Source organism: Seriola aureovittata, chromosome 8, assembly GCF_021018895.1.
Source record: "Seriola aureovittata isolate HTS-2021-v1 ecotype China chromosome 8, ASM2101889v1, whole genome shotgun sequence".
NCBI lineage: Eukaryota > Metazoa > Chordata > Actinopteri > Carangiformes > Carangidae > Seriola > Seriola aureovittata.
The window spans coordinates 3,832,501-3,851,849 of NC_079371.1; the positions used below are offsets into that span (position 1 = coordinate 3,832,501).

Sequence of the window (19,349 nt, forward strand, 5' to 3'; positions counted from 1 at the left end):
CTCTATCCTCCATCGGCTGGTATTTTCTAACGGTCTGTGACAATAAACATCGAGATAAACCTCAACAAATGATTAAACTGGCTTATTTCATTTAGCGGGCGGTTGGAGAGAGAGAGTGTGTGAGTGTGTGTGTGAGTGTGTGCGTGTGTCTCAAGAAGTGAGTAGTGTAACTCGCGGTGAATTTAGAGGTCACTGCCACAGGAAACTGGGCGTCTACTGCAGCGACATGACTGACAGCTGAATGTGTTTGTAGAAGGATTAGGAGGCAAGAGGTGGACCTCCGACACAAAGCCTGTACACTCTGTTAAAAAAAAAAAAAAACTAAAAATAATAAATTTGGGCAAAAGTCATCCCCTGTGTGGAAATACAAACACTGTGGTAAAATCAACAAGTGAGAAAATTAAGCAATAAATTGTGAGCAAGGGAGACAAAGAACCACGTAAATAACATCTACAACCAAATCTAAACATGTTTCAATGTAAAATCTTTTTCAAAATCACCAAAGGTAAACATCAAATTACTGTGCCACTTATTCCAAGATCCAATATTACTGCCTGTGCTTATACTGCTGATTATTATTGTGTGATTTTATTGTACATGCACGTGTGTGACTGAGTATGAGGGAAAGAAAAAGAGCATGGGTTCCTCTAAACACAACCCTCACTGCAATCAGTGTCTGACTTCAACCACGATGAGACCATCGCGGTTTCTCAGGGAGGAGGAGCAGAGTTCACGCTCCTGATTTTAGATCTTGACAGGATCCACAAGAAAAGCTCAGTCAGGATGAGGAAAAGATATTTGCCCAATTCTTTCTGTCCCTGCCAAGGATAACACCCAAAAATAAGACGAAGGGAGTAAGAGGGGGAGAACCCAACCATGCTGCACATTATCTCAAATTTAAATATATATTCACTCTGCAGTTCACCTCAGACCAACGTGTTGATCCTTAAGACGAGACATCTGTGGTTTAAAGAACCAAAAACCATCCCAATGTAGTTTTACATCTCCTCTCTGAGGCTTCTGTTTGGAGCTCTAGTAACAGGTCAGTGAGCCAATCAGAAAATAGGAGGCTCTGAACCTCTCTTCTGATTGGCTGACTGAGTGATTGAATAAAAACACAGCAGATTTCTAGTAAAACACTCAGAGAAACCAAATCCTGCAAAGTTTGGATGGTGGGTCCATGTGGGCGGGGTTTGGGGCAAGGCTGAGAGTGGTGACTGCTTTGTTGTGACATCACAAAGTTACAGGAAGTCCTGACGGCTGGTTTTAAGGCTCAGTTTCTGAATACCAGACTGAATACTGCAACACAGTGCGACATCATCGGGTCAAAAGCTGCAGCGGCCAATCGAAGACATGTAAGCATACATTAATTACATGTTGTATATAATGTGGAACAGCAACTGGTTGCAGCTGTGATAACTTTACAGTTGAGAGTTGTTGTTTTGTTTCGTCGCCATTTTTGTTTTTATTGATTTTAGTTTTTTCACTGAATCAATATTTCTCACAGGAGACAACAATAAAGGTCAAACATTACAAAACAACAGCAAAATTATCGATATCCTAATGACAAATTTCATTATTTTGTTTTATATTAGTGCTAAAAAATTTGTCTTCAGCTTGACTGACATTAAATTTGGAGTTGATGATATGTTTTAATTTGATGTCACCGCACAGATGCTAATAAAGCGTATAATCCTTAAACGCAGGTGAAAATTGAAAATCAATAAAGCTGTAATTGAAGGGGTTTTATGCAACAGTCTTAAGTTGTTTGTTAAATTGTTGTTTTTCACGTCCGTCACTGACACCGTTGCCGTAAACTGGATGTCTGTGAAACAACACCTTTTTAAGCATGTGAATTACTACCATTCACCTTACAGGGCGATCACCAGTGTGTGTCTGTTTACACACCGTAAAACATGAGCATACCAGTCGACCCGGAGACGGCTGAGAACAGAGCACGCAACAACCAACCTGTTCAGAGCAACACGGAGCGATACAGGCCGAGCTGCAGAAGCACCGAGGTCGCTGCTCTAATTACAAAACAGCCAAAACTCCTCAGAGACTCGTTTTCCCATTAGCCCCCAAAACAGGAAGAGGAAGGGGGAGTAGCCTGTGTTTTATTACGATGGGCCAGATAACAGCAGACCCCTTGTTTATATGTTTCTCACCTCTCTAATCACAGCCCGGGGGAGGAGAGAATTATGAAATTCTGAAGTATAAAGGGTCAAACTGTTCTAACATGAATACACCCAGAAGGTGTGATTTTTCCTTTTTTGAACTTTTATGTGTCGCCCTCAAACTACTTACGTAAACATGTTGTCTTCAGTGGATGATTAATTTGCCCCTTTGGGCCAATTAGCGATGGTCATGTTATGTTTTCTTGTCTGGTAATTGTCAGGCCTACACCTTTAAATAATAATGTTGTTGTTGTTACATGCATCAATCACTGGTGTTTGAGATAAGACGCAAACTACTGGTCACACTAACTAACAAACAGTTAAACAATCTTTAAAATAATAACCATCAAGCTGAATCAACTTCTCTCAAAAAAGTCATCGATTGAAGTGAAACTGCAAATTCAAATTTCAATTTTGGCTTCTTAAGAAAATTCAGAATCAAATGTTCAAATGCTTAAAAAACAAACAAAACTTCAATACTTTTCTGATTAGATTCCATTAGGCCACATTTAAAGGAAAACGATAGAATAAAGCTGCAGCAGAAACTGACTCATCACACAGTTTGAAATATCAGGCTTCTGGAGAAGATAGATAACAAATACTACCAAGATGGAGTGAGCACAGAACCTCTTGGGTTTCAAAGCTCTAACAGGACAATCAATTGTTATTCTAGCTGTGATTGTGAGGTGGAGAAAAAAAAAGGCCAGTAAAGAATGTGGCTGTGTGATTATCCGCCAGTTGTAAAAACCCAGAGAAGGCCCATTGGCAGCAATTAGTGACGCCACGAGAAAAGAAAAGCCATTTCAGCCCAAGACAGACTTCCTTGTCTGTTCTGTCATGCTGTCATCCAATAATACCCAGCTCCCCTTGCACCGTTTGTCTTTAAGTACTAAAACTTCTAATCACCTGTTTTTAAACTCTATTAATACTGACCATAAGAATCTGATCTGTTCAACATCTTTGATCTGTGTTATTAAAACCACACTGAGGTTGCTGTAGTTGATAACAAATGATGATGTGACATTTTTATAATAAGAGATGAAAAAAGGATGAGCAACACATTTGCTGAGGAGTGAATTTTTAGAGCAAGAAATCTCAGAATAAGGCGAAGTAGCATATCAGTAAAACGCCATCGGGCAGATGCAACATGTATTATTACATTTACAGATGCATTGATTCAACTTCTTCTCTCCTAAAAATGATTCCAAAAGCTCAAACTCAGGGGTATCTGTGAACATCGACCACCAAGCTTTAAAATCTGTGTCTCCTCATCGTGTGGAAATCACTGATATAATATGAAGCAAAGGGCCAGTGTGAAGCTGAAAACGGAGCAGTCAGTGGCCTCTTATTACAATTAATGTGAGTCATAATCAAATCGTGACACTGTCAGAGAAGCTGCATTTACATTACTGTGGTTCTGTCACGTCACGATTCATTTAAGGTCAACATCGATGACGATACCTTCTCTAAACTGGTGCATCAAGAACTAAAGTCACAGTTTTATTCATGATCTCTACTTTCTGTGTATTCTGTACTGCGACCTGTCATGGCGTCATCCCTCAACAAGATTGTCAACAAACCTTTTAACGTGAACGAACTTTACGCTGCACTAGGTCACACAATAGAGAGCGAATCAGGAAGGAGAGATTAAAGTACATTTAGCTCCAATACTATCAATTTTCTCTGTGCCCCACACATCGGTCCTGGTCCTGAAAGGCCACTTCATCCAGATGAAGGTCTTAGGACATCATGAAAGGGCTCCACTGTATCGCACTGTACTCCATTGAAATGGATCAGTGTTCAGCTCTAATGAAATCCACAGGCTCTCATTCAAAGCAGGAGGTGAACTTCCTTAAGATTCCTGAATAAAACCACAGACAACAACAATGTACAATATTCAGCTCAGGTTTTTGAGGCAGGGCATCTACTGTTTTACTGTACAACAAGTGAGCCGTGAAGGGCTCGGTGTCACACATGGCTGCTGATGGACACCTTGGCTGTGGTGACTGAAACTGACCTCTCAGCTGCAGGTATCTGTAATCAAACCCTGATAACACACCTGGTGGCTTCACCGGTGCAGTGGTTCCTGTAGAAGTGGGTATACTCTTAATTTAAAAAATAAATGCACAAACAGTGACATGTGACACTGAAATGTTTGCACATTGTCACTTAACTTCTGCTGCTTGACTTCAGGTTATGAAATCGACATTAGCCACAGAAGACATGCAGGTTTTGCATCAACACTGTCCCACAGACTGTAGGTTTAGACAAATACACCATTATGTATTTTGAGTGAACTATTCTCCCGCTTCCTTACTGTCTCTTGGAAAAGCTGAATTGCAAAGATCGTGTAGCCACCATTTGTCAAGGGGCAGTTTGCAAACATCACTGGTCCTTCAAAGGCCTAATGCATGAATATAAGATATATTCAACCAACCTTGTATGTTCTGCACTACACCAAAGGGGACCACTAAATCTGCACATTGTCACTGTATGTCTCCAGTCGTTGCCTGGGGTGAAACAGTAGTTCAATAGTAAACACAATTTGCTTCCTACACCACACTGGCAAAGAAGACAACAGTTAATTGGAGTTTGAAACTATCAATAAAGTTCAGGCTGGACGGGTTAACTTGCACAAATAAGTTGCAAATGCAGAATAATGGTCACTGTCGCTGCTTTGACCAAAAGCTAAAAGAGTATAGAAAGTTCATCTTTGTGAGGCTCCAAGCTCTTTGCTTGTGGCCGAACCACAAAGATCCGGACAAATCAGTTTCCTATGAGGGAGGAACTGCAGGGAAGCAACTGTTTAAGTGTCTGTAAGAGTGTCTTTTACGCGCAAATGTTCCTTATAAAGACGATCGACTACCAACTCGCTAACTCGTTTTCAAAAGCTCCTCAGGCCGGAGCTTGTTGTTGTGTTGCATTTTCTCTCCTACCACGTCGTATGACGGACAGATCGTTCCATCCAATCACCTGCCAAGTATCTTTTTGAAAGCGCTTGCCCTTTTCCCAAACAGTTTCCAAAGAAGCCGTCCCAGATGGTTCTGTGTATCAAACCATCTGGTGCTGAAAGAGTTTCAAACTCCAAAACATATAGGCTACACAGTAATCTGGAAACAGACATAAACAATCATATATGAAGATTTGAGCTATGACGGGGCTGCAGGGTTAAGGTCAACTTTCTGCTTTGGAAAGCTGCGCAGGTATGAAAGCCCTGATCTCAAGTTACAATAGCTTAAAGAACAGTCCTCAGCTTTGGTGGAAAAGCTGTAAATGTGGGTTTAGAAAGGATGAGAACGGGTAGAGGACTCACCAGGCCAGCGATGGGTGTCGGAAGTCTGTTAATTTTCTTCACCAGGCCGGGTTTAATGGAACTCAGCAACCTAACAAGAAGCCAGACAGGGAAAACGACATCACAAGCTGAATTTGAATTAAAAAAAACAAACAAGTTACAATGTCTTTAAAAACTTGTTTTCATGACAAGTTAGGGATATTTGCAAAGTTGGAAGAGAGAAAAATAACTTCAGGCAAAAGAGATAAAGAGTGTGTGTGAAACGGAGAGTGTGTGTGTCTCTTCAGAGAAAGGAGGGGGGACAAAAAGGGAGTCAGAAACATTTCTGACGGTCCCACAGTAGCGTCTGGAAGGTTAATAACCACACAGATCCTAAATCAGAGAGGAGAATCACTGCTGCTCCTTCCAGCCCCAGGGAGCTGTTAACTAGTTCCAGTGTACTTCATATCGCAGTGACATACACATGTGAGGAGACACGTCCTTCTGCTGTCAGACTGCAGTACATTCCTACAAACTCTACCAGCTTGTCAGTCATGAACAAGCAGTTTCAGCGTTCCCGCCTCTCCCTCTGTCTCCAGTTTCATCTTTTTGTGTGTGTTTTCATCGGAGAGGACACTGTAACGATTCAGCCCTGTAAAAAGGAAAAACCCACCCTCGGATACTCTTACACTATTAGATATCAGCGGTCCTGTGATGTTCATGGCATTCCAGCAATGAAATGCTGTCATTTCCCCTTTTAAGTGAACCCTTTTCCCTTCGTCTGCCTCATCTACTTCACCTCAGTTAGAGATTTCCTGCTTTATGTTTCCCAAAATAACTTTCAACAACCCCAGGAGAAGGCTGCTCTCGGCACTACACACAGTATGTGTAGGTGGGCAGAGCGAGCAACAGTGAAGACAATATTTCCTCTCTTGAAAAATGAGAATAATGCTGCAGTTTTCTTTTTCTTTTTTTGTTCTTCCCCCCACTCCAAGTTTCTCCCTGTAGGACAGCTGAGCATCAGTACAGATGGTTTTTATTTACAAAATAGATTTGGAGAAAAATCGATCAGTGCAGTTTTACTTGAGATGGAAATAACTCAAACATTAAAACCTTTTCTTTTATTCCCTGATAATTAGATCCTGGAGAGCGACAGCACCTCCAGATGCTCCGTGATATTCCAGAAATTCCAAAACCAGTCGGGACTCTGTTAAATTGGTCCTGATGTCTGTATTCACAATAAGGACAGTGTAAACACTGGGCTTGTGTAAGTGAACTTGGCACAGAGGAATGCAGAAGAGAGAAAGCGCGAGGGTCCGTGTGTGTTTTCAGTCTCATTTCGGCACCTCAGCTCGTTATTAGTGGGAGGACAAGAGTTCAAGTGTCACACTGGAGGACAATTCAACAGGACGCCAGTCTCTCTGATCACTGAACCGCAGCGTCGCAACAGCTCCGCGCAAGTATGAGAGGGAAAACCTGTTTGACCGCTAATGTCAACTTCTAATTAAGTGTAGTTATTCTAGGTTTGTTTTCCTCAACTTCCTCTGAACTGTCAGGATGTAATGATACTGAAACGAACACGCTGAAAAATGCAGAGCCTGAATTGTATTTAAATGGGTCACTGCTGTTAATGTAATAAAAATAAAATTCAGGAAGAAAATTAGTGAGTCCTCACTCGACCTATTTGCGAAAATAATGACTCGCCTTGCTCGCCCGCTCACAGATCTTCCTTTACAGCCTCTTTTTAAAAAAAGGTACTATATGAAGGTTTTTGCTATCGCTACATGGCCAACGTTAGCATCAGATGTTTAATTACCTCAAAGAGTCTAGAAGAAACGATGCGAGTTCGGCATCAAACTTCATTCCTTTACTCACCAAGAGCTGTCTCCAGCAATCAGCCAGGTGAATTTTAACTCTTGTTTTGCTTCTGTTTCTATCACATCTTTTCTTCTACTGAAGTTAGCATGCTAACAAGCTAGCCCCGGCTACTTTGTGACACTGAGTCACTGGAGCATCCAGTCCTCAGTCCAACCTGAGGGGATGAATGAAGTTAATGGCTGTATTCTACCCCAGTGGTTATCAAAGTGGGTTCCTGGGGGTCCTCAGCAACAAGGGCAATAATTTATTCTCACTACAACTCCATCCATAAGCAACACAATGACAGAATGTATGATTATGTTGGTCACGGGTTTCAAAGCCTTTCTATTATAAAAGATCTAAAAGCAAAAACCTTATCACACGGGGGTCTGTGGTCATAATTTGTCAGTTTTGGGATCCTTGATGTGAAAAAGTTTGAGAAGCACTGTTCTAACCCTCTTGTCTTGTAAACACATCAATAGTTCAAGCTCTTGGCAAGCAACCATTAACACCATCATCACCACCAAGAAACCAGGCTTGGTGGCAGAGAAAACTTGCATATAGCACCTTTAAGTCACTATGGAAAACCGAATTATTTCAAAATAAAATCATGGTAAGAAAGCTTCATTTCCCCCAGGAGAATAAGAGCAACAAAAATAAAAGCTTAATATACAGAGAGTAAACAATTTACATACTAAAGATAAAAATAAGGTGGTAGTCAGAACTTACTCGCATAGCAGTATCCCATTCTCCAAACCGCCTCTGAAATCTTTGTCACCGAAACATCTTCCTGTCACAGCCTACAGAGAGAACAGAAGGAACGAGTTAACAAAATATGACACCGAGAGGATCGAAAACAAAAACATCATTTCAGTTTCCAAAAATCTAACGCCTCAACGCACGAAAACCAAGAAACAAGTGCAACAACCTTTATCGACACTCCTCTCACGTCTCTCCTTCACAGTAAATCCCGGGAGTGGTATGGAGAGGAGCACAAAGAGCTGCCGTATATCAAGTCTCTCTCTGGTTAACAGTGCTAAACGCTAACAAGCTTGACATAAGCCGCAATCATCCTGACCAAATGGCTCTTGCAGGCTAATGTGTTGTGACAGGGGATTTATCGGGCAATAGTTGTTCAGACCCTCTGAGGAGGAGAAGCTGCCTGTTTGCATGTATTTGCATGACTATAGTGCATCGTCAGGTATGCATGCTCATTTGTGGACAAATATTACAAAACATATAGATGAGTCTTCTTAGCCGCGAGCTATTTAAATGCACAAAAAAACCCTTGGCAGCATACCTGAACATGTGCCAAAAAAGTACAAGCTTCAGTTGCAGCATAGTTTATTAAATTGCTGTTTTCTGCTCATGGTGTTTGAGCTTCAGCTGAAGTTTATAACCTTTCGCCTTCAGTCCTGCGAGTGAACAGGATCCCACATGAAGACACACACACAAAAACTTTTCAAGTGCAAACATAAACACCAACAGTGAAACAACTGCCTCCCACTCAAAAAAATATCTGCTGTTTCAGCACTTTTAGGACCAAGCCCACTTAAAATCCATTTATTCACACAAACACTGGCAGACATGTGGCCATAAAAAAGGAGGGACCCCTTTTGGACTGCCGGTCTGGAAGCCAAAACAATTACAAGATTAAATTTCCTGAGAGTTTCTTTTACATTTATTTGCACAGCTGTGGTGAAAAAAAAAAAGCGGGGAGCTGTAGAGCGTCTGGGCCGGCTGTGCGTTTGTGTCAGCTTCTTGGCTCGTCGTGGAGCCTGGACCTGTTACAAAAGAAATGGACTGCTGTATGTCAGCATGTAGGCCAACGGTAGGCCTCATTTCTGCCGCTGAGGTCGCAGTGAGGCGTCATGTTTGGTGTTATGGAGCTGGACAGACAGAGAGGCAGATAAAGATAGACAAACAGAGACAAACCAAAAGTGGCACAGACTTTCTCTGTGTGCTGACATTTAGTTATTCACGGCCACCATTCCCTACTGCGGCAGCACTTGTGAACAGGACTTTGTGCGCCTGCTGCTAAACGGCACGAAAGCGATGAGTGAAGCCCGAGTGTGAGACCTCAAAGTCTGTCTCACAGTACGAACATATGGTGCACAAAACCCACGTTCTACGATTTCAGTATCTGAACTTGACATGGAGGAAGACATTATATCATCTGTTGAATTAAGCATCAACGGGCAGCTAGGTGTCAAACTTCAAAGGCAAAGAGGAAATGCTGCTGGACAAACAAAGACACTGCATTGATTTCTCCATCTGCTCCTGACAATACATTTATATCTAAAATAATATAGTTTGACATCTGTCCACAGGCAACACACTCTGCCCAGCGGCTCCTCTAAAGCTCAATAGTCAACACCCTTCATCTTGTTTGCTGATCTGTACAAAAACCAAAGAATAAAAACATAACTTTCTGGATTTACAGAAGCATGTGATGGAGTACAGGTGTCTCTCAACACAGGCTACGCCAAGTTCAGACTCTTGTACTTGGTTGAACTCGACATGTTTAAAAAGTTTAGTCCAGACTCCCGTGGACGTGGGGACTGTTTGCAGTTGGAACAGCAGCGTTCTTGCCAATATCAGCAGCTCAGCTGGGTATTACACTTCAACACAATTGTTCCTGACTGTACTGTGACAAAATAAAATGGGAAAAATAGTAGTGAGTGTAGTGAAAAATACACTACATAGATAAAAATCTAAAGAAACCCAAAATGGACCGCACTGACTCTGCTCCTGTTTGTTTATATTTATTCTAGTTTTTATTGAAATGTAGTGGTATATCTGAACATATAAGAAACCCACTGTTGTTAAACTGTCCAACAAATCAAGTATTTATTATGTACTCAACTTCGTCTTCCCAGGAAAAAACTGGCAGCAACTCTCTCAACTCTGAGACCAAAAATTCATCAGATAACTGTCTCACTCGGCAGGTGGGTTCCTCACATCTCAGTACTTGGTCTGTAACTGATGACATTTCACAAGTACAGAGAAGAACGCAGATTGAGAGAGGCCTTGTCACTTGGTTGGGTGGAGTCACTTCCTGGAGTCTTGTTGTCATTTTAACCTTTGGTTTTGTATAGATTAAACATAATGTGTTAATTACTGATCTTTAGAGGTTCTGTTCGGTGGATTTTGTCAGCTGTTTCCCTCCTGTTTTCAGCCTTTATGCTAAGATAAGCTAACTGGCCACTGGCTCCAGTTACATATTTATATGCAGAAGTGATAAAGGTGTCAAACTTCTTCTTCTAACTCGAAGTAAGAAAGACACATTTACAGTCTGGTAGAGCTAGTCTAACCTTAAAAGTTTATATATGTACTATTTAACACAGGCAGCTTAATGTCGCTAGACTGCAATTTATCAGTTAACAGAGAGAGCAGCAGGATTCATAGTAATTATCTCCCTCCTCTCCTACCTCCTGCCTTTTCCACTGAGCTTCAGTCTAAAGTTACTTGGCCAGAAAAATGTCTTTGGCTCTGCCCCGTGAGGTTTAACTTAATCAATATGATTAATTCTCTCTGCAGATCTGCCACACAGGAATAACTTGTGAAATAAAAAAAAGGTGGGGTCTTCTGTGTGCAACTGTATGACTATATGAGAGCAGACTGCAGATCCAGCTATTAGTCAATAATATTTCCACATTTTATTCACTCAAGAGCGACATTTCCAGATCTTATGTTACACAGTGATATTCTGTGGTCTTGTACATGAAGGAAAAATAATCCCAGATCTACTCTCTAAGTATGCAATCCCAGGATTAATACATTACAGAATATCGTTCCCTGGTTTTGCTCATAAGAGAGTAACTTCTCATGCTCTGATCTCAAGATTCGGCGGCCTAGATACTTTTATATCTGCAGCTTAAAAAACTCTGCAGCTGAGCAGATGACCTTGATTTAGGTGCTCCTCGATAAATGTGTCAGATGGATATTGGTACTGTGCTTTCTAAAGCCAGATGACCCTTTTACTTCTCTGACATCTAGCGGTCACCGTTTACCCAGAACCCCCTCGCCACGCAACAAATATGGTCAGGCTTTGATCATGTCTTGCTCACGAACATAAAATCGGAGGAGAGGAAGAATGCAAAGGTTCAACCTGTGTGCTTTGAGTTACAGAACAGCCTCGATGACAACTAGGTCAGCTCCTCACCAGCCTTGTTAATGAGTCTGAGTGCACAGGGAGATTATAGTGTCACACCACCTTTACAAAGATTGGTGTGCAGTTTGAGGGCAGAGATCAGAGTGCAGCAAAAAAGGGAGAAAAACTCTGTAACTCTTCTGAATAAAAAATCCTTACGGCAATAAATAAGGCTTAGAGGTTTTTCTACAGGTGGTATTACGACGTTCCAATTGGAAACACAGAAACTGCTCATACTCATAATTTCATAAGAAAAATGAAATTATGAAACCTCAAAATCTGTCTTCTGTATTTGAAATATTTTTTCCACATCCAATAAATCCCAATCACTGGCCTCTGGTGGGCCCGAACCTCCTGGTGAAACCCAGTGTCTCAAAGGTTAGCTCTATTAATATTCTGTCCTATGGGGCGCATGCACATTAACATAAATTACACACTTCTCTTCTGGCTCAAGGCACAGAACTGAACTGTAGAAAGTGGAAGGGATTCGCTTTTCACATTATCTTGCTGCTCTCTGGCAGCTGACTGCAGAGCTGCTAAGGACCGTGATTCATGTACATCTGCTGCTCCCATAAGTATCATCCTGAGCTAAAGAGCACACGAATCTCCCGTCCGAGCCAGAGGCAACGCTCAGTTTGAGAAAAACACATAATTGAGCAACATGTAATGCAGACCTGATACATTTCATTGTTATCTTTTTACAAATCAAATTAAATTTATTTGAAGTGTTGACCCATAAGAAGATATATATTTGTGATTTGAATCAAAAACCATCTCAGTGTAGTTTTACACCTCCTCTCTCAGGCTTCTCTCTGGAGCTCTAGAAACAACAGGACGGTGAGCCAATCAGAAGGGAGGAGGCTCTGAGCCTCTTTTCTGAATGGCTGATTGTTTTCTGAGCACTCTAATAAAAATACAGCAGATTTCAGGTAAACCAAATCCTGCAAGGTTGGATCGTGGGTCCAGGTGGGCTTGGGGCGTGGTTGAGAGTGGGGACTGCTTTGTTGTGACATCACAAAGTTACAGGAAGTGCTGACAGCTTGTTTTAAGGCTCAGTTTCTGAATTCTTTGTGCATTTCTCTGTGGATACTTCCTTTTTATTATTAATGTAGAACCTAGACTTGCTATATAATCAAACAACACATGGAAATCTACCTTTATACAATATGGGACCTTTAGGTGAAACTTAACCAGACCCTCCGGCACTCACTGTTAATGTTACATCAGGAGACTGATTGGCCGGTGGGCTTACAGCATATGTGTAGAGCGCGTTAGCTTGCTGACTAATAAAACCTCCTCATTCACAGAAAGAAGCTACAGCTACAACACTATAAAAGTTTAGGTAGCAGATTCCTTTTGCATGCAAGGAAGTGTTGTAGGTTAAGTGCACAGTGTACAGAAAAAAACATAAAGCCATTTGAAGTGGCCATTAAACACTAAATCAGAAATCCCAGCAACCTCATCAGCATCATTTCTAGTAAAGGAAGTAATAAAATACGCACAGATGACCACCAAGACTAATGTATTACCATTTCCTGATCACAAAACAAACATTCGTACAGGAAGATTAAGGTAAGAAAGAGTCTCAGATAGAATTTCAAATTTTTTTTTTTAAAAAGACACCTCAATGGAAAGATGCATCTGAAAAACACTAGACAATTCTGCATGTGTTTTCAAACCACCGTGGGGTCATATGAGGGAACTCAATTAAAAAGAGGAATGTGTCGCCTTTGTTGTTTTCAGTGGAATGTCGCCTGCATTGTTTCACAAACAATCAAAAGATGCTGGTTGGCTTTTCTTTTCCTTTTTTTCCTCCCTCCTTTTCACTTCCTTCCTCTTGGAAACCCTTCATGTCCAGACTGAAACCACTCTCATGGATTCTCATGTCCAGAGCAGCCATCACTATCACCACAAAGAAAGGAAGTCTCTGTTGGTTTAGAAATGCATGAATGAACTTTGAAGAAGCAAATGTAGCTTTTTGCCAAATCCTCTTCCCCTGAGGGAGAAGTACTGTGTGAATTTTATTTTTTTTGCTTTGATGAATTATAAAACAGAAAAAACCCCAATGAAGTTTTAGCATGAAAACTCCCAGGAGACATTGCTTTCATGTTCTGAGAGATAAAACATCAATGTGATGAGAAGAGACTCCTCTACAGTGGAATCACGGACCACAGCTCAAAGGACACTCACGTATCGTTGCCACTAAAAATACCAGTTTTTCGAACAAGATACAGCTGAAACACTGGCACCACGTTTCAAGTCACAACAACAAGCAAATCAAGAGCTTTCCGTCATGACAGTATCAGTACTCCATGTCTGAACTAGCTTAATGCAATCCCTCCACCCTGAGGGCCTTCCAAGGAAAACAGATCTATGGCACCGCGGCGGTAATCTCAGAGGCCCCGCATTGGACGGCTACCTGTCCCAAATTAACGACCAATAACTCAAGGTTTTGCAGACAGGCTGGTTTCCGTGACTTGGGGAAGTAAAACACTACTTACTTCAAGGCCCTGAGGCGAAGTGCGATCAGCCTGTTAAAGAGTTGACAGCTGTGAGCTCAAGGGCTGGCAAACATAAACAAGAGACATGTGCTCCCAACCTACAGGCTCGCCTCACCGTCACACGCCTGCTCTACAGACAAAAGCCTTCTACTTTACAAGATGTTGTCTTAAGGGTGTTGCATAATCCTGACCGAATCCAACGCCCTGCGTCCAAGTTCAAGAACACATGTAAACACGTCTTCTGGCCTACAGCTAATAATCTCATTAATTCAGTTTGGCAAGAGAACTTTAATCTGTAAATGCTTCTGGTTTCCACTTAACAGTGCAAAAACAACAATGTGCAAACCTGGCCATCCAGTAACACTAACTTCATGACATGAGCAGGAGGAACAGAGACAGACAATACCACTGATGCATCATTTGTATAGTCTAGTGTCTTCTCCCAGCAAGAGAGACTGAACAATAAAACCACTCAAATTATTCTATATTGCAGAAACTAAATCAACACAGAGACTCAGACTGAGCCGCTGCGTCTTCATCATCAGACGAAAGATAGAAATCTTGCCTTTGGCTTTTTGAGAAGTCGGATTTGATGAAAAAAAGAAATGTCCCAAGACAAACAAAAGTATTGAAATTGGTAACATCTGACTCTTCATATGGGGATGGGATGGGGATGGGGGGGGGGCTCTGGCTGAGAGTCCCCTCAACTTATGGAGCCTCAACAAGTTCAGCCAAAGGTCATGAGTGGTATCTGCCTGCGATCAATCATCCAGACCTTTTCACAAGCGGCCACCGCTGCCACCGCTGCGGGGATCCTCTATTGTGACTGTGGACTGTTTGCTCTGCGCTCGGCGTGCTGGCATGTCGGTGGATGGACTGAGGGAGGGACAGCGGAGAGTGGGGAGCTTGTCAGCTTCTTATGTTTTTAAGATTATTTTGTGGCCCTTTTCTTGCCTTAGACAACAACAGTACAGGACATGCAATCAAGGTTTTCAGCCTGATATGTATCCTAACATCTCTTCCACCCCCAGTTTTGTATGTTTTATGTTTCCTAGAATACATTACAAATCAATACAATAAGAAAATACAAAACATTTGAGCAAATAGTGAAATAGTGAATCCAATGTGCATCTATTTTGATAAATAATTAGTTGTTTAAGTCATTTTTTTTTAAGTTAAATGACAAATCTCCTTAAAGATTTGCTCCTTTTCTCCGATTAATTTGTCTAATCTGAGTCGTGACCTTGTGTTCTGGGAAACTGTGACCAAAGAGATCAAACAATTCATCAAGAAAATACATTTTTTGATAATGAAAATCATCTCTAGTCGCAGCCCAACATAAAATTGATTTTCCATCTCACTGAAGTCGCCCCTGAGTGAGACAATCTGCACCTGTTTACTTACAGGAGATCAACAGAAATGATCACACAACATAAAGATGCTACAAAGACATTACAGAAATACAGGACATATCATTGGGGATTTGCTGTACGACACATTCACAGTCAAACAGTGAGATACAAATGCTGTTAGAAACTCTCCTATCCAGACAGCAGGCAGATGCACTTAAGGCATCTGGGGCCAATGTGGGTCTGGAAAACAGAATAGCTTGTGTATCTTTTTCCTCCTTGCCTAATTTTAGCATGCATCATGAGGTTTCCCTGAGTTGGCAGAGCTTTTATAAGATTTGGGCTAATATCGGATCATGCCCCTAAAGCCCGCATGGCAGATCACCACTAAATCACTGCAATCAGTTGCAGATCCAACCATTCACCATGTCCGACTGATCTGGAGACCGTGACGCCAGCGGTGGAGTAAAGCACATTCACACAGTCTAGAGACAAATCTATGTGAACTCTGACTGGTATTTATTAACGGATGCAAACACAAAGATTCACGGACCATCCCATTGGACCACATGTATAAAAACTCTTCACTCACTCACTCACCCACCCAACCACCCATCCACGCGCTCACAGACACACCAGCACAGACGTTTGATGTCAGCGTGTGTTTACAGGAGGCCGACTGCAAACATCCCAGTTTTTATTTTGGCGGGAGCTGAGACAGACCGCTGCGAGGAAGCAGCTGAATTCTTAAATCAAGCGAGCTGAGCTGGAACCACAACGAAGTCGCTGCCCAGGCCAGAGACAATGAACAAAAGGGTATTATGAAACAGGGATCATCACAGGTAATGACAGTTAATAGAGCATAATTGGCAGGGTATTATAGAGTGGAATCAGCACTGGACCGCAACAGTCCAATCCCAGAACTGGACCACGGCTGCTGAGGGGAATATTTATGTGGTGATTTGATGACAGCCTCCTAATTAGTATCAATCTGTTGTGATAGATGACCGTGTTTCACAGACTAAAACTTGCAATAGCTAACATCTTGAAAGACCACCTCAAAGGATAAGAGTAATGACCTCTGTCAGAAAAGTAGACCTAACATTAATTCAAAAAGGTATTCAGCTACAAAAGGCGTCATACCGTTTTCTAACAGAAAGACAACATAAGAAAAATTATGCATGGGACAGAAGGTTATGCAAGACCTTTGTACTGGATTAGCACAAGTTTACCATTCACATGTGCCAACCACTCGCTGCAGGCAGCAGCAATCAATTAGGTTGATTTGTGGTCGTGGAGAGCACAATAAAGGGAAAGGAAGACATAAATAAGTGTGCTGGTCAACAGTGGAGGAAAATCACTCCGAGCCAGATCAGTTTAACACAAGTGCCATTTTACATTGTTTCCAGAAACAACATTTTAAGTGAACACTAGCAGATTCTTTGTCAGGAGTTTATAGTGTATTCAAGTTTTTACAATATCTTACAGTGAATAATGTGAGGAGCGAGCTCGACTCTGGATTGACTCCTTTTCAAATTCCTCCCTGATTTTCATGTATTAAAAAACACAAACAACAATTTCGACTGTTGCGCTTTCGTTTTAGTTAGAAAAGCACAAATGTTCCCAGGCACACGGCGAATCCTGTGAGAGTCATCTGGCGTGGGAAACCTTACACAACCCCCCGATTAGTCATGTACTGCTCCCACTCAGCGAGACGCACTGGTTTCATCTGAGCAGAAGCTTCATTGTATTTACATGTTGGACTGTAACTGTCATCTGACACTCGCCGGGAGCAGCTGATGCCATGTTCTAGGGCTGCAACGATCAGTCAATAAATCAATTAGTCCCCCCAGAGGAAATTAATCTGCAATTATTTTGATTATAAAATCATTTTTAAGGTCATTTTCAAACAGAAATGCCAAATATTAGATGGATTTTACATCCTTTCCTTGTCTTACATAATAGTAAACTGAAAATCTTTTGGTGTTGGACTGTAACTCGAGCAAAACGAAACATCTGATGACGTCCCTTTGGGCTTTATTGGTTTTATGGACCAATAAAAAATAATCATCAGTGCCAGCCCTTCTGTATTCAGTACAAAGGGGCAGGAAGTTCAGGTTCTCACTGAGGATGATGATTGAGGTTAAAGGAGCTATTTGTAAGTTTTGTGCTAAATAGCTAACGTTAGCATTAACAGCTGTTTACTTATCAGTCTAGAATAAACCTTGTGAGTTCAGCAACAAACTTTATTCCTTTACTCTCCAAGCGCTGTCTCCAGCGGTAGAAAGCAATGCCAATGTTAATTCTTGTCTCTATCACATCTTTTCTCCTACTGAAGTTAGCATGCTAACCAGCTAGCCACATTCTCTGGAAGCAACTCATTGCAGCCTCCAATCTGCCCTGAACACAAACATTACAAATAGCCCATTTAAACCAGTGACCCTCTGGTTACTGAACAGTCTCACTAACAGCTGAAGATGAATGCCGTAAACACAAAACACCAAAGCATCCTCTGGCCTTATGTTCAAGTTTATGCAAAAAAGACACTAGATTCTGATTCTGTTTGCCGCTGTTCATTTTAACCACAACTAATGAGACCGCTTCTTCTTCCAAAGCAACAGAGAAACATTTTAAACAATCAAGGAAAACAACACTCACTGTCACGCTAATTTGGAGACGCTGAATTAACAGCATCCCTGGGACCACTTGCCTGTCAGCTGCACCGGCCTGCAGGAACACATCTCCCCAGAGCGAGGCTGTTTTCAATGTCACACCTTGTATCTGTAGAGACTAGCCCACTGTTGACCTGATGGAGCTCTGAATGAAAGTCCGTCTGCTGTTTGTGTTCACACTGTAAATCTGGAGACCACCTGGAAGTCTGGCCCACATGTGGCTGAATTCCCTCACTACAATATGTCACTGTAGACCTTTATTTAACGGATGAAAAAACACTTCACTCTTTCAACACAGACAGAAAGAAAATATAAAAATAGAAAGTTAATATACTCTCATATGTTCGATATAAAAACGAAAACAAAACATGGACAGAAGGCAGACAAGATGAAATACTGCAGATGAAATATTTCTAAGGTGGGTTTACTGTTCTCATTTTACAGTGTAGTGTGTATTGCATATGTTGTTATGATTATTAAGACTGCTCTCCATGATGCAATTATTCTGCAGTTTCGTTCATCAGTAAACTTGCACCAGGGCAGAGATGATGTGATCCCCTCGAGCTCTTGTGTCTCCTGTTGTTTTGACACGTACACATCAAAGCGCTCGACTGCCAGACCTCATTTAAAGGTGACAGAACCAGCTTATTATCACACAGCCACACAGCTTTGTAGCAGCGTTTGCAACTGTACATCACAGCTGACGTTCTGGGGCTGTGTAGACTCCTTTATAAACCCTTCTGAACATTCACTAGTCATCTGCGGAATCATCAAATAAAGAAAATAAAATAAAATATATATATACAAATCAAAATTAAAAATCAAAATCTATATTAATACTGTGAAAGTATCAAAGCCTCAGTCCACAGAAAAACGAACACAGCCTGTATTCAGAAACTGTGCCTTAAAACCAGCCGTCAGGACTTCTGTAACTTTGTGATGTCACAACAAAGCAGTCACCGCTCCTCAGTCACGCCCCAAGCCCCGCCCATCTGGACCCACCATCCAACCTTGCAGGATTTGGTTTCTCTGAGACCTGAAATCTGCTGTATTTTTATTCGCTTACTCAGAAAACAGTCAGCCAATCAGAAGAGAGCCTCCTCTCTTCTGATTGGCTCACAGACCTGTTGTTCCTAGAGCTCCAGAGAGAAGCCTGAGAGAGGAGATGTGAAACTACACTGAGATGGTTTTTGGTTCTTAAAACCACAAATATATCTTCTCATGAATCAACACTTCAAATAAAACAGGAAAAGTGTAAAATATGGAGCTTTAAAGACAAAAGCTGCCATAATGTTATATCCTTTGTTTTTGTTTTTTTTAAGTATAATGTACATTAGTGCTGGCTACCCTGTCTGTAGCGCTGTTCCAT

The 19,349-nt window shown here is 41.5% G+C and overlaps 1 protein-coding gene across 11 annotated transcripts in view; it reads right to left on the reverse strand.

Moving 5' to 3' along the window:
- Positions 1–19,349, reverse strand: part of LOC130173343 (LIM and calponin homology domains-containing protein 1-like) — an 89,893-nt gene that overhangs the window by 45,103 nt on the left and 25,441 nt on the right. For all 11 annotated transcript variants that reach the window (XM_056382527.1, XM_056382525.1, XM_056382524.1 and 8 more), the window contains exons 2-3: positions 8,035–8,105; positions 5,491–5,560 (exon numbers count right to left, since the gene is read on the reverse strand). In XM_056382527.1, coding sequence (XP_056238502.1) covers positions 5,491–5,560; positions 8,035–8,105 — 141 coding nt within the window. The remainder of the gene's footprint in view (positions 1–5,490; positions 5,561–8,034; positions 8,106–19,349) is intronic.